The sequence below is a fragment of the Coregonus lavaretus genome, assembly GCF_964263955.1.
Source record: "Coregonus lavaretus genome assembly, chromosome: 21".
Lineage (NCBI taxonomy): Eukaryota > Metazoa > Chordata > Actinopteri > Salmoniformes > Salmonidae > Coregonus > Coregonus lavaretus.
The window spans coordinates 27,243,718-27,264,159 of NC_140008.1; the positions used below are offsets into that span (position 1 = coordinate 27,243,718).

The window sequence follows — 20,442 nt, forward strand, 5'->3', positions numbered from 1 at the left end:
TGTAATTTCCGTTTATTCACTAATGAATGTGTCAAACCTGAATAGACACTGTCTGGAAAATGTCATCTTTGAGGAGACGGTCATTGTCGGAACATTGTCTAAGCGCATGCGTTGCAGGGGGGACTATTATTTTAGACGCACAAGACAGTTCCTCCCCGATGCTAGGCATGTTATTGACTTGCAGAGGACTGTCAAAGTAAATGGAAAATTAATAACTGTAAGTCAGCATTTATTTCTCAAGCTGGAGCCTCCAAGATTAATTAAAGGGTTTTAAGGAAGTATCGATCATACGAAGGTAACTTTAACGTGTTGTTCACACATGCTATGTTTATCGGTGCCATTGCATCAGATCAGCTAGCTAGGTGTATGACATGACATTGAATCTCTTGTTAATAATATTACTGTAGGTATTAATAAAACCACAGTTAAAGGTGGTAATCTCAGGGAAACACTACTGGCAATTGCAAACTGTCAGTTGAACTTAAACTGTCACCTATGGAAGCCCATTCCCGCCACAATTGTTTTGTTTTGCTATCACAATTTCCAGATAAGCAAATCGAAATGTCAAGGTACGATCTAAAAATATATACTATTTCAAAATGGAGATAAGTAAAACGTTTGAGATATTATCTTTACTGTCTAAAAATGTAGATACTTTTAAAAAATGCTAATGATCTAAAAATGGTGACTATCTCAATGTTCAGCTAGATCATAAGAATAGGATTATGTTTTTTCATTTGTAGCATTGTGTGCCGATTTCCATGTATCGTTATGTTGTAGAGGTCAGCACAGCCGGGCTGCCCGCAAACTTGTGGCAAGCTTGCGTTTGCCCCAGCACTTGGTTTAATTAAAAATATTGACAAAAAAGCATTGAAAAGAGGGACAACAAAGTAAGTTTATTTAGACTGATTTGCCTCATGATTTGTCTACTTTTGCACAATTAATCTGTGCTTCAGTCTGATCAACTCTAGCCTACTCCTGACAACCACAGCTGCAGGTAGCTTAGAGAAGCCTATGCACCCTGATCCCCTCTGGCCAGGGGAAACAACCCACTTGGCCCCACGTCATTTCAACGTGGAAATGTTGGTAATATTTGGTTGAGACATTGATCAATGAGATTTCAACTTTTATTAACCCCCTCAAGCCATCAGTTATTTTTTTATTTCGGTGCTATCGAGTTTGAAAACTATACTCTACTAATAATCATTTCAATATTGGAGTGAGGTTGAGAACATATTGTGATCTGATTTTACCAAAACACACCATGAATTTAACAGGGATTATTGCCAATCCATGAAGTGTGTTGAGAAGTAGTAGCTATTTTGTGATTGATGCTTCTTTACATTAAATAAGGATAAGAGCCTGAGCAATATAGGGAAACAAACTGTATCAACCAGGACCTTTGTACCCTGATGTATAATACATTTTGCACCATGAGTAGAATTGTATCTTCCAGACATACTACTGTTGGCTATTGTCATTCTGTGTAACACAATTAGAGCAGTAACTTATACCAGCATTTATAAACCTTTGGCCATGTAAAAACATATGCACTTTTTTTTGTCAAAGTCAAGAATGGTTGAAATAAATATATTGCACCACAAAATCGATGTACAAATAAAAGCCTAAAAAGGCTTTGATGCTTTTAACTTCTTAAGAACTCTTTCATCCCCTTACTCATTGGCCCTCCCACTGCCCCTCTTGCAGTCCGGTGCATGTTTCAGGGAGGTTGACGTCGCCTGTAGTATTTCTGCCTCTGTAGCCTTTGATGCGCCAAGACTCACACCTGCTGTAAAGGGGGGAAACAAATATTAGCTAGAGAAGGTATTCAAATGTCATGTAAAATGTCATGATTTGGCCTCCACTGTACCTATAATGATGCTGCAAATGGTGTAGTCCTCAAAGGCCCTCATCCCTTTGTTTCCTTTCAGATTCATCCTTGACATGAGGCTGTTTGTCAGGGTTCTGTATAGAACACAAATTATGTACTTTACAAGCAACACACCATGACCTAATTTGAAGAAGTGAAACAAATATGGGAATAGTTTACCAGTGCATTGCTCTCTTCACCTGGTTCAGAATGTCTTTCCCCCCAGCTTTGAGATCTGCGATATCTAATTTTACAAAAGGACACTGATGCATTGCACATGTACAGGATTTTTCCATCCAGTACTACATGGCCATATAATGTCCTTCAACTCATACCAATGAAACATTTAATTTCTCACCATGTCTTTTCGGAAATCATTCTCCATGAGCTGCTCTTCCATCTTTAGCAAGACTTCCTCAGTCTCGCTCAGGTTGAAGTCGAATTCCTCAACCGGACTTGGCGACTGTCCTTTAAAAGGTCACGGATCTCACAAAGGAGAAATGGGACTCTTAAAAAATAAATACTTGTAAAAGTAGTTTTACATTTTTTTACTTCCAAATATAACAGCCTAATTTCAATATCATAAAAAATAGTTTAAAAATAAATGTGTCATACTTGCTTCTGGCATAGGAAAAGGGTATGAGCCTTTGCAGCGCTTTGGTGAGGTGGATCTCTCATCTGAGTCCCGTGTAGCTCAGTTGGTAGAGCATGGCGTTTGCAACACCAGGGTTGTGGGTTCATTTCCCACAGGGGACCAGTATGAAAAAAAAAAAGTATGCACTCACTAACAGTAAGTCGCTCTGGATAAGAGCGTCTGCTAAATGACTAAAATGTAAAATGTAAATGTAAAGAGGCAGAAGGAGACCTCGGTCTCCCACATGACCTATCCTTGGAGCATAAATGCTCAAGATTCTCTACAGTAAAATACATCATGGCAATTCTTGGTACAATTAAATAACCTTTCCCAATTGATCAAGAATGACAATAAGGGGTTGGCTTACGTTGTGAAGGTTCCTCACTATAGTCTCTTGGTGGCTTGAGCAGCGTTTTAATTTGCCGTTTCCCCATCCCCACACTTGGTGACTTGTGTGGTGTTTTAGTTTGCCATTTCCCCTCACCACCAATATTTGGTGGTTTGCAGGGCGTTTGAGCCTTTTGCTTCTTAGTGGCGCTGGCACAGGTTTTCTGGCGCATCAGAGCAGATGTTAGTGGGGGCTTGGATAGGCCAAACTAACCCAAAATTCTAAATGGAGAGTTTCATACTTGCGTCTGTCACAGGAAAAGGGTCTGAACCTTAATTAAGAAGGCAGAAGGGGACCCCGAGACCCCATGCTCCGGGGTTAAGCCATGTGAGAGACCGAGATGACATCATGCCAATTGTTTTTACAATTAGAATAACTTTCTCAAATACAGTGATCAAGAATAAAGAGTTGGCTTACATTGTGAAGGGCCGTCCTCACCGTCATTACTTGGTGGATTGTGCTGTGTTTTAGCCTTTTGCTTCTTGGTAGCAGTGGCACAGGTTTTCTGGTGCTTCGGGCATATTTTGGTGGAGGCTTGGGTAGACCTTTGCCTGAAAATAAACATAGAAGTGTAAAATAACATCCAGCCTTTTCCACACACATTTGTCACACGTGTAAGTTTTATTGATGTGGAAGAAGGCTTCTAAAAAGTCAGCCTAAATACATTACCAAACTTTAAACAAAAATTCTACAACATGCCAAAGTTAACCTCCCAAGCCCCTACCCCCTAGCCTGGAAATCCAGACGGATTTCAGCAAAAAAAAATTCAATACACTAGTATCGACATTTTAGGGCTCTATTCAAGCAGTCAAGCTGAAGCGTTTCCAATTGAGCCGACATATGTAGAGTTTACCGTGAATGCAGTCTCCGCTAAAGCAGGAACATTGTTTTTAAACTTAAATCACGCCGTAAAGCTGAACTTCCGCGATGCAGATTGAATAGAGCCCTTCATATTTTTCGGATGGAGGGAATGGGCTTCCATAGTCAAGGACCTTTCTTCCGTATGCTTTCACCTGGGCATTTCAGGAAGTGGTGTCTTCTCATTCAGGAACCATGGAGTTGTTGTGTGTCCGTCTCATGAGGAATCAACGCAGTTGCCTCCCTGCCTACCTGTCTAGAAGCTTTCAAACCTCCCTTTGCCGACAGAGACAACCAACAACCAGGAAGACATTACCTGCTACAGAACTCTACTCAACCAACACATGTCGGAATCTACTGCATCCCGAAACCACAGACTCTGTTTGTCAACTTCAGTTGAGGCCATCTTTGTCTCAGAGACTACTTTTCTCATCGGAGAATGTAAGAACAGTACTTTTCCCAGTGGGGACACCCAGACCTGGCCCTGCTGTCCACTGTGTCCCTGTTATATGGTTGTCTAAGCATGGACAGAACTTCTTCCATACCTCTGCTCCTCACCGCGCCCTGCCTGCTCCTCTCATCTGGCTGGTACTCAAACCCCTGCAGAAAATAGTGGCTATTATACTGGGCAGGTAAGACACACGTCCGAGTGTCATCTCAGTCCATCAACAGTGCATTCAGAAAGTATTCAGACCCCTTCACTTTTTCCATATTTTGTTACGTTACAGCCTTATTCTAAAATTGATTAAATAGTCGTCCCCCCCCCCTTATCAATCTACACACAATAACCCATAATTGAATATGAAGCAAAATCAGGTTTTTAGAAGTAAAAGAAATGGAAACATTACATTTACATAAGTATTCAGACCCTTTACTAAGTACTTTGCCACTCAAGGACATTCAGAGACTTGTCCCGAAGCCACTCCTGCATTGTCTTGGCTGTGTGCTTAGGGTTGTTCTCCTGTTGGAAGGTGAATCGTCGCCCCAGTCTGAGGTCCTGAGTGCTCTGGAGCAGGTTTTCATCAAGGATCTCTCTGTACTTTGCTCCGTTCATCTTTCCCTCGATGCTGACTAGTCTCCCAGTCCCTGCCGCTGAAAAACATCCACACAGCATGATGCTGCCAACACCATGCTTCACCGTAGGGATGGTATTGGCCAGGTGATGAGCGGTGCCTGTTTTCCTCCAGACGTGAAGCTTGGCATTCAGGCCAAAGAGATCAATCTTGGTTTCATCAGACCAAAGAATCTTGTTTCTCATGGTCTAAGAGTCCTTTAGGTGCCTTTTGGCAAACTCCAAGCGGGCTGTCGTGCCTTTTGCTGAGTGGCTTCCATCTGGCCACTCTACCATAAAGGCCTGATTGGTGGAGTGCTGCAGAGATGGGAGAACCTTCCAGAAGGACAACCATCTCCACAGAGGAACTCTGGAGCTCTATCAGAGTGACCATCGGGTTCTTGGTCACTTCCCTGACCAAGGCCCTTCTCCCCCGATTGCTCAGTTTGGCCGGGCGGCCAGCTCTAGGAAGAGTCTTGGTGGTTCCAAACTTCTTCCATTTAAGAATGATGGAGGTCACTGTGTTCTTGGGGACCTTCAATGCTGCAGACATTTTTTGGTACCCTTCCCAAGATCTGTGCCTCGACACAATCCTGTCTCTGAGCTCTACGGACAATTCCTTCAACATCATGGCTTGGTTTTTGCTCTGACATGCACTGTCAACTGTGGGACCTTATACAGACAGGTGTGTGCCTTTCCAAATCATGTCCAATTGAATGTACCACAGGTAGACTCCAATCGTTGTAGAAACATCTGAAGGATGATCAATGGAAACAGGATGCACCTGAGCTCAATTTCGAGTCTCATAGCAAAGGGTCTGAATACTTATGTTTTTTATTTTTAATACATTTGCAAAAATGTCTAAACCTGTTTTCGCTTTGTTTATTATGGGGTATTGTGTGTAGATTGATGATGGTTTTATTTTATCCATTTTAGAATAATGCTGTAATGTAACAAAATGTGGGAAAAAAGTGAAAGGGTCTGAATACTTCCCGACTGTACTGTACATTGATAAGGTTAATGATGGTGAGATAGACGTTGCTGCTACATGGTGTTTTTGGTGTCCCTGTCTCTAGTAGTACTACATGGTGTTTTTGGTGTCCCTGTCTCTAGTAGTACTACATGGTGTTTTTGGTGTCCCTGTCTCTAGTAGTACTACATGGTGTTTTTGGTGTCCCTGTCTCTAGTAGTACTACATGGTGTTTTTGGTGTCCCTGTCTCTAGTAGTACTACATGGTGTTTTTGGTGTCCCTGTCTCTAGTAGTACTACATGGTGTTTTTGGTGTCCCTGTCTCTAGTAGTACTACATGGTGTTTTTGGTGTCCCTGTCTCTAGTAGTACTACATGGTGTTTTTGGTGTCCCTGTCTCTAGTAGTACTACATGGTGTTTTTGGTGTCCCCTCTCCTCTAGGAGTATCAGGAAGTGGTGGTTGGCCCTCCCACCCAATAAGCAGCAGCTCGTGCGTCAGGAGGTCTGGCGTCGCCGTTGGCAGCTGGTGGCCGGGGGTATGGTTGCTATGGTGATCATGGCATGTTTCTTCCTGACTCATCTGGACGAATCGCCCATCACGGGACGCACACGCCTCCTAGTGTTCAGTAGAGAGAACTACATGGAGCTGGCTGCAGTGACAGGAGATGGGGTGAGACCAATGACTGAATATATGAATGGACAAAGCCATCAATCACGTGACACCATTCATTCCTATGTGAAGACTCAATAGCGCGTTGAAGACATGAAGTCTGTTAAGATAGCGTCTCATGGAGACATAACATGCGCAGTTTGAGCTACTCCAGGAAGTGACTTTGCAGGCTAGCTCAGTGCTGCCCCCTCTCATTGAGTAACTCAAGTTGAAGGCCGACCGGGTTACTGCAGGCTGCCATTAGCAACAAATTATCCTTATAACTTCTTCTGTGTGTGGTTCAAGGACATATATCTGGTGTACTAGAAGCAATTATTGGTACCATAATTGTCTTGAAAAAAGTGTTTTATTTACATAAAGATAGCCATTTTTCTATTCACTATAATGGGGGAATGCTGTTTTCTGCTAACAATGCCTGCAGTACTGCAGAGAGAGGGGGGGGGTAAAGAGAGAGATGCTGTTAACCCTGTGGGCCATATTCAATCTAATAAGATCATAGTTTTCAACCATTCAGATGAACCTGTTTATTATGCAATTATCAATTCATAATATATTCTATATTATAAACCGTGTGGTTCGAGCCCTGAATGATGATTGGCTGAAAGCCGTGGTATATTAGACCATATATACTGGTTTAATTATGTTGGTAACCAGTTTATAATAGCAATTAGGCACCTAAGAGCTTTGTGGTATATGGCCAATATACCACGGCTAAGGGCTGTATCCAGGTACTCCGCGTTGCGTCGTGCATAAGAACAGCCGTTAGCCACGGTTTATTGGCCATATACCACACCCCCTCGGGCCTTATTGCTTAATTATAATATAACCGGCCCTTGTTTGTGTCCTCAGGAGGATGTTGATTTTACTGTGTGTGTGTTCTACCCAGTACATGGAAGAATTTGCTGAGTTGTTGGTTCCAGAGAAGGACCCTCGTCACCAGGTGGTAGAGAGAGTGGTGCAGCACCTGGCCCAGAGGAACAATGACATCCCAGAGGTCTCCTCTGTTCCATGGAGCGTCCACGTGGTCGACAGCCCTACCGTCAACGCTTTCGTACTGCCTGTGAGTCCCAGTCCCAGCCCCTGCTCTCTGTCTGTGATTTGTTTGTTTTATCCCCAGTCCACATCAAAACAGTGTTGTTTGTATGATACCTCTCTCTCTCCTCTAGAATGGGAAGGTGTTTATGTTCACTGGGATGTTGGAGGCCGTAGCAGACGTTCATCAGCTCACCTTCATCCTGGGACATGAGATGGCCCACGCAGTGATGGGACACTCTGTGAGTATACAGCCAGGCCTTTCTGTCTGTCTCTCTCTAGTGATGGGACACTGAGTATACACCCAAGCCTTTCTGTCTGTCTCTCTTTAGTATGAGTGTGTGAGTTCTGACTCTCTGCTCTGAGTTATTTCTCCACGTGTGTGTGTGTGTGTGTGTGTGTGTGTGAGTGTGAGTGTACGTGTTTAACTATACTTATGGGGACCAGAAGGGATAGAATTAGGGTTAGGGGAAATAGGATTTTGAATGGGACTGAATTGTGTGCCCCACACGGTTAGTTATACAAGACTGTGTTTGAGTGTGCGCGCTTCCTTGCTTGCTTAGGGGCTACACAGAGTTGTGTCCTGTTCTGTGCAGAGTGACTCATCAGTCTCAGTAATGCTACATTACTACTGCTCTCCTTTCCTCTCTTTCATCCACATCACCTCACCTGACCTACAGCTCAGAACTCAGATTTGCTGCAGGTCTGCAGAGAGGATGTCATTAATGCGGTGGGGTTGTGTCATCAGTCATAGTTATAAGATGCTCACAGACAGACAGGCAGACAGAGAGTACTTTAGAAGTCTGAGACACTAATGTTGTTTCTGGACTAATGGTACAGCTGTTTAAGTAGAGAGTCTCATCCCTTTTCAATTAAATCAGAACTGCTGACTGTTCTAATCGAATATTCCTCTTGCTCAGAGAGAAATGTTTGGAGTTTGTTTCTGATCATTTCCTATGAGAACTGTATACCCTCCAATACAGGGAAGAGTTTAATTAGATGAAGAAAAGTAATATGGATTAATCAGTTCCATCCTCGCCCTGGGTGTCTGCTACTCCATTCACCGTTTCCTAATGTAATCTCCATATTAGGTCTGAATTAAAAGTTCAGATGAAATAGGTGGGAACAATCAATACACTTACAGATAATTTATTTATTGCTTTTCTACTCACTTTCTCTCTCCCCTCCCTCCCTACCCCCCCCTCTCTCTTTTCCCCCTCTCTTTTCGCTCCTTCCCTCCCTTCCTCCCTCCAGGCAGAGCAGGCCAGTATGTCTCATGTGGTAGACTTCCTGTCTCTGATCCTGCTAACAGCCATCTGGGCTGTGTGTCCTCGAGACAGCCTGGCCGTACTGGGACAGTGGATACAGACTAAACTCATACAGGTAACACACACACATCAGGACTTTTCATGTGATTAAATAGATGTTTAACTCTCTCTCTCTCTCTCTCTCTCTCTGTGTCTCTCTCTCTCTGTCTCTGTCTCTCTCTCTCTGGGTCTCTCTCTCTCTCTCTCTGTCTCTCTCTCTGTCTCTCTCTCTCTGTCTCTCTCTGTCTCTCTCTCTCTCTCTCTCTCTCTCTCTCTCTCTCGCTCTCTCTCTCTCTCTCTGTGTGTGTCTCTCTGTCAGTTCATGTTTGATCGTCCCTATAGCAGGAAGTTGGAGGCAGAAGCTGATCAAGTTGGACTCCAGCTGGCTGCCAAGGTACAGGATAGGACAGTAACTCTGGCTCACTCTTGCATCCTGACCCTTCTGTATATGGTGACTAAACTTACAGCTGCCTACAGTGCACTAGATGGCAATCTTTGTCAAATAGAGAATTTCTCCCACTCCTCTATCCGTCAACCTGTTCAGGACGCTGTAGTAATGTATTGTCACCGTTTCCGTGACAACCAGACAGGCGCTCAGGGTAACCCTGTCTGTGCCTCTCCCTCCAGGCGTGTGCTGATGTGCGGGCAGGGCCAGTGTTCTGGCAGCAGATGGAGATCAGTGACCAGCTGAGAGGAGAACCTACAGTACCAGAGTGGCTCTCCACACACCCTTCTCACAAGAACAGAGTTACACAGCTGGACAGGCTGGTCCCACAGGTAGCAAGCAAGCACGCAACGCTTAGAGAGGCAGAGAAAAAACACCTCACTGGTCCACATACACCAGTATACACTGTTGCCAATGGTCTATTGTATGATGTCAGTGATAAGTCTTGTCATCAAGTCATTCATGATGGCTGTGTGTTGGTGGTATGCACAAGACAGAGAAGTCTGCTATACCTAGTCTCGCACAGCAGGCAGACTTAAATGTGTGCATGTGAGTTAGAATAGTACACATGACTTCCTGGTGTTTCTAATGTACAGACGCATATCACATGGCCTGAGGACTGTGGTCAAAGAGGAGTACTCGAACAGAACTGTAGGATTGAGCAGAGTTTAATCTAACTAACGAGACACCTACAGATGTCGGAACCTAATTTGACCCCATTCATCGCAGGAGGAAAATAATCCTGCAGCAAGAGGATTTTAATATTAGAAGAAATATTTAGACTGACCCTGGGACACATATGCCAGAGTCTGCATGGGTTCAAATCCTGCCCACTGCCCTTTGACTCATGGATGAAGATCTATTTTTGACGCATTAATTCCATGTGGTTACAGTGTTAATTCCGCGTCGTTACAGGGTTAAGAGAGAAACAACTCAAAGGTTAACAGTTTAGGCATTAATTCCGAGTGGTTAAAGTTAGGACTATAATTTGGGGAAGGCTTAAAACAAAATATTTAAAAACGACGAGCCTATGTATCATTAGTATTCTTAGTGCTTACTAGAGCATTGTGAAGTGCTGTAGCGCAGTGGTCTAAGTATCGCGGTCCAACTCCGAGCCTCATGAGCTGGGAGATATAGTGACCAGTCTGAACCTGCATTAGTCCCACAAGTTAATTGCATTTATTTCAATGTTTTCAAGAAGTACAACGAAAAGTTGGCATTTACATTTCAAAGAAAGGTGTCTTCGCTCAACAAAATCGTCTTTGGATAGGCTGCATAAACATCTTGACAGCTTTACGAAATGAAATATTAAAGCCACATAATACAGGCTTTCAATCCATACCGAAGACCAGAACTATACTGAACAAAAATATAAACGCAACATGCAACAATTTCTACGATTTTACTGAGTTACAATTCATATAAGGAAATCAGTCAATTGAAATAAATGCATTAGGCCCTAATCTCTGGAATTCACATGACTGGGCAGGGGCGCAGCCATGGGTGGGCCTGGGAGGGCATGGCCCACCCACTTAGGAGACTGACCCACCTACTGGGGAGTAAGGCCCAGCCAATCAGAATTAGTTTTTCCCCACAAAAAAGCTTTATTACGGACAGAAATACTCCTCAGTTTTATCAGCTGTCTGGGTGACTGGTCTCAGACGATCCCGCAGGTGAAGAAGCCGGATGTGGAGGACCTGGGCTGGCGTGGTTACACGTGGTCTGTTGGACGTACTGCCAAATTCTCTAAAACGACGTTGGTGGCGGCATGGTAGAGAAATTAACATTCACTTCTCTGGCAACAGCTCTGGTGGACATTCCTGCAGTCAGCATGCCAATTGCACACTCCCTCAAAACTTGAGACATCTCTGGCATTGTGTTGTGTGACAAAACTGCACATTTTAGAGTGGCCATTTATTGTCCCCAGCACAAGGTGTACTTGTAATGATCATGCTGTTTAATCAGCTTCTTGATATACCACACTTGTCAGGTGGATGGATTATCTTGGCAAAGGAGAAATGCTCACTAACAGGGATGTAAACAAATTTGTGCACAAAATACAGAAATACGTTTTGTGTGTATGGAACATTTCAGGGATCTTTTCTTTCAGCTCATGAAACATGGGACCAACACAACATTTACATGTTGCGTTTATATTTTTGTACAGTATATATTGACAAATTATACATAGTCTATAAAACGTGGACAAGCATCCACACTGGAGGAAAGTTTATCGTTCTACAGTAGGCCTACATCTGTCAATCAACTGATGACCCAAATCAGTTCAACTCAGCCAGGGAAACACGGGTGCCTATTATCGGTTTTCACACCTTTCATTATCTGACAATGGATAGGCTAACGGGTAGTCTACAGAATGTAGCCTATTGGAATATAATCAAATAACAAGAGGCCTATTGCAACCATCAATGGCACTAGATTATCGCCAGCTGATGTCTCATTAAACCATCAATACGTGCTGAATTCACCTGCACAGCTGATCTCAATTGCAACCATTATTGGTCTCCTCATTACCGCTCCCTAAAAGATGATGTCGGCGTTACCTTAGTCCTGCTTGCAACCCTTTCAAGATATTTTTGCCCTCCGGTTGGTCTTATCATCGGAACCACTTAGTCCTTTTTCGAACAAGCTAAGGGCGATTTATCTATTTGACAAGCATTCCGTACAATAGAAATAAAGTATTTGATTGTTTACCACGACAAATCTACTGTGGCAATTTACCCGACACTTTGTATGAATGGAAACTAATGTTGGTGTAGCCTACTGTTATTATTTTATTTGGTTCCTATTTATGTTATCCAAAAGTGTGGTATGGTCATTTCTTATCAACATCTGGGGTAAAATATCCTTGAACGGCCCATATTTGAAATGTGTAAGTACATCAAGTCAATCAGGCGGATTGAGTTATTTGTGCCATAAGGACGTGGGACGGAATCGAACCCACGTCGACATGGTCGACCTACATGTGCGTGGCCCTAAGAGTGGTGTAAAGCTTGCTGCCATTGGACTCTGTAGCAGTGGAAACGCGTTCTCTGGAGTGATGAATCACGCTTCACCATCTGGGTTTGGCGGATGCCAGGAGAACGCTACCTGCCCAACTGCCTAGTGCCAACTGTAAAGTTTGGTGGAGGAGGAATCATGGTCTGAGGCCATTTTTCATGGTTCGGGTTAGGCCCCTTAGTTCCAGTGAAGGGAGATCTTAACACTACAGCATACAATGGCATTCTAGACGATTCTGTGCTTCCAACTTTGTGGCAACGATTTGGGGAAGGCACTTTACTGTTTCTGCATGACAATGCCCCCGTGCACAAAGCGAGGTCCATACAGAAATGGTTTGTCGAGATTTTTGTGGAAGAACTTGACTGGCTTGCACAGAGCCCTGACCTCAACCCCAACGAACACCTTTGGGATGAATTTGAACGCCGACTGCGAGCCAAGCCTAATCTCCCTACATCAGTGCCCGACCTCACTAATGCTCTTGTGGCTGAATGGAAGCAAGTCCCCGCAGCAATGTTCCAACATCTAGTGGAAAGCCTTCCCAGAAGAGTTGAGGCTGTTATGGCAGCAAAGGGGGGACCAACTCCATATTAATGCCCATGATTTTGGAATGAAATTTTCGACGAGCAGGTGTCCACATACTTTTGGTCATGTAATGTACATACAAACAGAACACACACACACACAGTACACTGTCACATATGTATGCACACCAGACACCCATATATACTCACAGGCACAATAGCACACACAAACTCTCGTCTGATGGACAATTAGTGTTTTCTCCATCTGTTCCTCTCCTGCTAAAACACACACTCAAGGGTAAATACACTCCTGTGTGTCACACAGGGCTACATGCACGCACGCACACACACACACACACACACACACACACACACACACACACACACACACAATTGGCACACTGCTGAGCCCTCATGTTGAATCCCAGACTGGGACATTGACCTTTGTAGAAGTAGTGATCTGGATCCGTATAGTTCCACCGTGTGTGTATGAGAGAAAACACACCCGAGTAATGGACGACCGAAGGTACTTAAAAGCATCTTGTGGTCGTACTATCGCCTCTGACAACACAATCATTCTTAGAAGTCTAAGCCGTTGGAGGGGAGGGGGGGGGGGATTCTAAGATGATTATGTAATTGTTTTTAGATGGTCATACTATGGATCGTTTATTTAAAAATATATATAATTTTCTTTGGGATAATATGGAATTTGGCCTTTACTTCTATAGCCCAGACAAACTCATTGAATAACACATTCATAAATGACAAAAAAAGAGTAAAAAAAGAAATAATCTGAAACAAGGTTTTGAAGTGTTAGTCCTATATCTAGGAGATATGATAAAGCTCAGAAAATATATGTATATATATTTTTACACATATTTAACCCCTTTTTTGGGTAGGCACAAAACTACTTTCATACTTCAGATGAGTCCTGTGAAACTTGTGATGGTCGTAGAGCAAAACGGAGAACACAGTGGGGTCACAGTAGTTTTGTAGCCCAAACGGTTCAGACGCTACAAACAGAAGTTGGTACATCGACTGTACCGACTTCCGACGAGTCCCCTGACACTTGTGGTGGTCGTAGAGACCACCATTGTGTTGGTGAGAGTCTCCCCATTCCATACAGTGGTCAATAGTTTTGTAGGTCAAACCGTTAGGAAGCTACAGACATTTTTGTGAGAAGACCGATTTTCGGGATATCTCATGGTCTGACAAACACTGCTCTAACTCTGCTACCTTTCACCGCAGATGTGGAAATGCGACATCGGCGGATGCGGTGGATTGAGACGCATCCACTGCAAAAACACAAATCTCTATCTTAAACTGACACATTTTGATGGGGATTTTTAAAATTACGTTACTTAGATTGACGCACCGGTGTGTCAATCGACTCCACGGCCACACGCTGCTTTCATACGTTCGTCTTTCTGGTGTGTTTCCGCTATAACCTCTCTCTCTCTCTTCCTCCCCCCAGTACCTGGAGTTGAGGGAGAGTTGTTCCTGTCCTGCCCTTCCTGCTACAGACCCCAGAGCTGTCTTCGCTCAGAGTGTCAAAGTGCTGCTGGACGCTACTAGGGACCTGGAGGGAGAGGCGGGGAAGAGACTGGAACCACTAGCTCTGTCCCAGACCCCAACCTCAGACCACAGGAGGGCTCCACATCTAGGGGGACTGGCTACTGCCCTGCTAGCCTCCTCAGCCACAGCCTCACATACAACAGCCTCACATACAGCCCAAGCGACAGCCCTGACCCTAGACACTGCTACTCCCCTCTAACCCCCGGCCACTACCCTCGCCCCCGTCTTCCCAGCCCCAACCCCAGGCCTAGTTCCAGTCAGTAATTGTAGCTCCCTGAGTGCTAATTGACTGATGCTTGTAAGGTCTTGTAAAACTACTCTTGCCACCTGCTTCTGTGGAATTGCTGCAAAAAAGTTTAGGGTATCTGTTCTTTTTACTGTGTGTGTGATAGGGTACAGGGAGATGCTTTGAATGTGTAGTGTGAATACATAAAGCAATATTATCATGTTTTAATTGGTAGATTTCAAATGGGGACACGCTGCACTCTATGCAATGGCATAATAAGCATTATTGACTCCCTTGATGAAGATTAGCAGTAATGACTGTATAAAATAAATAAATAAAGGGAAATTATATGATTTTGTTTAACAAGTAAGAATTGTTTTCTCAAACAGGTAGGGTTAAAAATTATTGACACCCCTAAAGATTCTTATAAGTAAAATAGTCAAAAGTTTAGTATTTGGTCTCATATTCCTAGCACGCAATGACTACATCAAGCTTGTGACTACAAACTTGTTGGATGCATTTGCAGTTCGTTTTGGTTGTGTTTAAGATTATTTAGAATATGTTTCTAAACACTTCTACATTAATGTGGATGCTACCATGATTGCGGATAATCCTGAATGAATCGTGAATAATGATGTGTGAGAAAGGGGGTCAAAGATCATACCCCCAAGACATGCTAAACTCTCACCATTACCAATAACAGGGGAGGTTCACAAATTATTGTTGAAACTATGGCTATATGTCTTAGTACATATGTACATCTATGTACACCTCACTGAAACTGCCAAGCAATAATTTAACATATGATTTCTGAAATCAAGGGAAAATAAAAGTCAAAACATCCCAAATTTGCAGTACAGTGAGGGAAAAAGTATTTGATCCCCTGCTGATTTTGTACGTTTGCCCACTGACAAAGAAATGATCAGTCTATCATTTTAATGGAAGGTTTAATTGAACAGTGAGCGACAGAATAACAACAACAAAATCCAGAAAAACGCATGTCAAAAATGTTATAAATTGATTTGGATTTTAATGAGGGAAATAAGTATTTGACCCCCTCTCAATCAGAAAGATTTCTGGCTCCCAGGTGTCTTTTATACAGGTAACGAGCTGAGATTAGGAGCACACTCTTAAAGGGAGTGCTCCTAATCTCAGTTTGTTACCTGTATAAAAGACACCTGTCCACAGAAGCAATCAATCAATCAGATTCCAAACTCTCCACCATGGCCAAGACCAAAGAGCTCTCCAAGGATGTCTGGGACAAGATTGTAGACCTACACAAGGCTGGAATGGGCTAAAAGACCATCGCCAAGCAGCTTGGTGAGAAGGTGACAACAGTTGGTGCGATTATTCGCAAATGGAAGAAACACAAAAGAACTGTCAATCTCCCTCGGCCTGGGGCTCCATGCAAGATCTAACCTCGTAGAGTTGCAATGATCATGAGAACGGTGAGGAATCAGCCCAGAACTACACGGGAGGATCTTGTCAATGATCTCAAGGCAACTGGGACCATAGTCACCAAGAAAACAATTGGTAACACACTACGCCGTGAAGGACTGAAATCCTGCAGCGCCCGCAAGGTCCCCCTGCTCAAGAAAGCACATATACAGGGCCGTCTGAAGTTTTCCAATGAACATCTGAATGATTCAGAGGAGAACTGGGTGAAAGTGTTGTGGTCAGATGAGACCAAAATCGAGCTCTTTGGCATCAACTCAACTCGCCGTGTTTGGAGGAGGAGGAATGCTGCCTATGACCCCAAGAACACCATCCCCACCGTCAAACATGGAGGTGGAAACATTATGCTTTGGGGGTGTTTTTCTGCTAAGGGGACAGGACAACTTCACCGCATCAAAGGGACGATGGACGGGGCCATGTACCGTCAAATCTTGGGTGAGAACCTCCTTCCCTCAGCCAGGGCATTGAAAATGGGTCGTGGATGGTTATTCCAGAATAACAATGACCCAAAACACACGGCCAAGGCAACAAAGGAGTGGCTCAAGAAGAAGCACATTAAGGTCCTGGAGTGGCCTAGCCAGTCTCCAGACCTTAATCCCATAGAAAATCTGTGGAGGGAGCTGAAGGTTCGAGTTGCCAAACGTCAGGCTCGAAACCTTAATGACTTGGAGAAGATCTGCAAAGAGGAGTGGGACAAAATCCCTCCTGAGATGTGTGCAAACCTGGTGGCCAACTACAAGAAACGTCTGACCTCTGTGATTGCCAACAAGGGTTTTGCCACCAAGTACTAAGTCATGTTTTGCAGAGGGGTCAAATACTTATTTCCCTCATTAAAATGCAAATCAATTCATAACATTTTTGACATGCGTTTTTCTGGATTTTTTTGTTGTTATTCTGTCTCTCACTGTTCAAATAAACCTACCATTAAAATTATAGACTGATCATGTCTTTGTCAGTGGGCAAACGTACAAAATCAGCAGGGGATCAAATACTTTTTTCCCTCACTGTATATAAAGAGTAATATACTAGATTTAGTTATCCTCTCTTTGCAAAGACAAAGACCACAACCTGGAAGTCATTTAAAAATTGTGAACAGATGTGTATCTGGGTTAGTCCCATCTCAGTGGTGCAGTGGATTAATCGCAGGGATAACTTTTTAAAGCTGGTTAGATCCCTGTACGTTACAACTATGTTTGTCTAATACATTTTAATGTGATTACAAATAATTGCCATATAATGTGTTTCTACATGGATTGTTGTACAACCAAATTCCTCAACAGTAAGATGTCCCCTGTAGCTTAGTGGGTAGAGCATGGCGCTTGCAACGCCAGGATTGTGGGTTCGTTTCCCACGGGGGGCCAGTATGAAAATGTATGCACTCACTAACTGTAAGTCGCTCTGGATAAGAGTGTCTGCTAAATGACTAAAATGTCAATGTAAAACACATGAAAGAAACCTCCATGGACTGTTCAAAACTGGGAACATATAAATACAATTCTAAGAACATTGAAGGAATGTCTTGTGCACGCTGATACAAACCATGTAAGAATGTCCTTACAACTGGACATGCAGTTCCTTCAGAAAGTACTCATACCCCTTGACTTATTGCACATTTTGTTGTGTTACAGCCTGAATTCACCCATCTACACACAATACCCCATAATGACAAAGTGAAAACGTGTTTTTAGAAATTTGTGCACATTTATTGAAAATGAAATACAGAAATCTCATTTACTTATTACAGTACCAGTCAAAAGTTTGGACACACCTACTATTTCAAGGGTTTTTCTTTATTTTCAATTTTCTACATTGTAGAATAATAGTGAAGACATCAAAACTATGAAATAACACATATGGAATCATGTAGTAACCAAAAAAGTGTTAAACAAATCAAAATATATTTTAGATTTTTCAAAGTAGCCACCCTTTGCCTTGATGACAGCTTTGCACACTCTTGGCATTCTCTCAACCAGCTTCACCTGGAATGTTTTTCCAACAGTCTTGAAGGAGTTCCCACATATGCTGAGCACTTGTTGGCTGCTTTTCCTTCACTCTGCGGTCCAACTCATCCCAAACCATCTCAGCTGGGTTGAGGTCGGGTGATTGTGGAGGCCAGGTCATCTGATGCAGCACGCCATCACTCTCCTTCTTGGTCAAATACCCCTTACAAAACATGGAGGTGTGTTGGGTCATTGTCCTGTTGAAAAACAAATGATAGTCACACTAAGCGCAAACCAGATGGGAGGGCATATCGCTGCAGAATGCTGTGGTAGCCATGCTGGTTAAGTGTGCCTTGAATCCTAAATAAATCACAGACAGTGTCACCAGCAAAGCTCCCCCACACCATCTGTTATGATGAGTTTCTAGGGTATCAAGTGATTACGAATTTAAGGATGTACTTAGACACTTTTGATGGGGAGTTCATATAAGATATTTAATATGGTACCCTGGTTAGTTATAACAATAAGGACATAGCCCTGCCTCTGCCATCTTCCAACTCCAGAAAAAAGATCCACTCTCTATATATACAGTGAGGGAAAAAAGTATTTGATCCCCTGCTGATTTTGTACGTTTGCCCACTGACAAAGACATGATCAGTGTATAATTTTAATGGTAGGTTTATTTGAACAGTGAGAGACAGAATAACAACAAAAAAATCCTGAAAAACACATGTCAAAAATGTTATGAATTGATTTGCATTTTAATGAGGGAAATAAGTATTTGACCCCTCTGCAAAACATGACTTAGTACTTGGTGGCAAAACCCTTGTTGGCAATCACAGAGGTCAGACGTTTCTTGTAGTTGGCCACCAGGTTTGCACACATCTCAGGAGGGATTTTGTCCCACTCCTCTTTGCAGATCTTCTCCAAGTCATTAAGGTTTCGAGGCTGACGTTTGGCAACTCGAACCTTCAGCTCCCTCCACATATTTTCTATGGGATTAAGGTCTGGAGACTGGCTAGGCCACTCCAGGACCTTAATGTGCTTCTTCTTGAGCCACTCCTTTGTTGCCTTGGCCGTGTGTTTTGGGTCATTGTTATGCTGGAATACCCATCCACGACCCATTTTCAATGCCCTGGCTGAGGGAAGGAGGTTCTCACTCAAGATTTGACGGTACATGGCCCCGTCCATCGTCCCTTTGATGCGGTGAAGTTGTCCTGTCCCCTTAGCAGAAAGACACCCCCAAAGCATAATGTTTCCACCTCCATGTTTGACGGTGGGGATGGTGTTCTTGGGGTCATAGGCTGCATTCCTCCTCCTCCAAACACGGCGAGTTGAGTTGATGCCAAAGAGCTCCATTTTGGTCTAATCTGACAACAACACTTTCACCCAGTTCTCCTCTGAATCATTCAGATGTTCATTGGCAAACTTCAGACGGCCCTGTATACAGTGAAATGACCCAATTCAGTTAGCCACAAAGAATGTTAACTATATGTTGATGATTAACTCAGTTTCACCTCATAGTCCACTAAACAATTTCCAACAATTTCCAGCTCCCTCCATAGAAAATCTTTGGAGGGAGCTGAAGGTTCGAGTTGCCAAACGTCAGCCTCGAAACCTTAATGACTTGGAGAAGATCTGCAAAGAGGAGTGGGACAAAATCCCTCCTGAGATGTGTGCAAACCTGGTGGCCAACTACAAGAAACGTCTGACCTCTGTGATTGCCAACAAGGGTTTTGCCACCAAGTACTAAGTCATGTTTTGCAGAAGGGTCAAATACTTATTTCCCTCATTAAAATGTAAATCAATTCATAACATTTTTGACATGTGTTTTTCTGGATTTACTTGTTGCTATTCTGTCTCTCACTGTTCAAATAAACCTACCATTAAAATTATAGACTGATCATGTCTTTGTCAGTGGGCAAACGTACAGAATCAGCAGGGGATCAAATACTTTTTTCCCTCACTGTATAGGAGACTTCCATCAATCCTGGAAAAGAAAACTCCCACTCACAAGACACTAGATAATACCACGTTTCATTAAGTTCACTACACCTTCTAATATAAACCTATAACCCCTTTCTAGTAATTTAATCATCGCAAACTGTTGCATTGATGTTTTACAATAACAACCTATTGTTTAATATCTTCATAATATACAAAAAAATGTTTACTTCTTCATCAGCCTAATAGTAAAAACTATCTCCCATTGTTCAACCTACCATAAACAGATAATCGTTTTTAGAATGAATGAACTGTCTGCATAACTCCTTGTTGTTTAAACAATCTATAGAATTGAATAATAATAATAAAAAATTGTCAAAGAACGTTCCATATTCAACTATCTAGACATGTTCTTCATATCATCCCAATGTGTCCTTCATATGTCAATACAGCCCAACTATCACTACATCTTTCACCCTCTTACGAAATCATGTCATTAGTAAATTGTCTCCACAAAGTAATACTACCTAATATCATA

At 42.9% G+C, this 20,442-nt stretch overlaps 1 protein-coding gene across 1 annotated transcript; it reads left to right on the forward strand.

Moving 5' to 3' along the window:
• The first annotated feature begins 133 nt into the window (after positions 1 to 133).
• On the forward strand, positions 134 to 14,919 carry LOC311148635 (metalloendopeptidase OMA1, mitochondrial-like). The gene is made up of 9 exons (XM_084185623.1): positions 134 to 295; positions 3,941 to 4,382; positions 6,213 to 6,441; positions 7,328 to 7,501; positions 7,608 to 7,715; positions 8,728 to 8,856; positions 9,100 to 9,174; positions 9,408 to 9,557; positions 14,239 to 14,919. The coding sequence occupies exons 2-9, from the start codon at positions 3,946 to 3,948 to the stop codon at positions 14,536 to 14,538; spliced, it is 1,602 nt and encodes a 533-aa protein (XP_084041749.1). The 5' UTR covers positions 134 to 295; positions 3,941 to 3,945; the 3' UTR covers positions 14,539 to 14,919.
• The last annotated feature ends 5,523 nt before the right edge of the window (positions 14,920 to 20,442 follow it).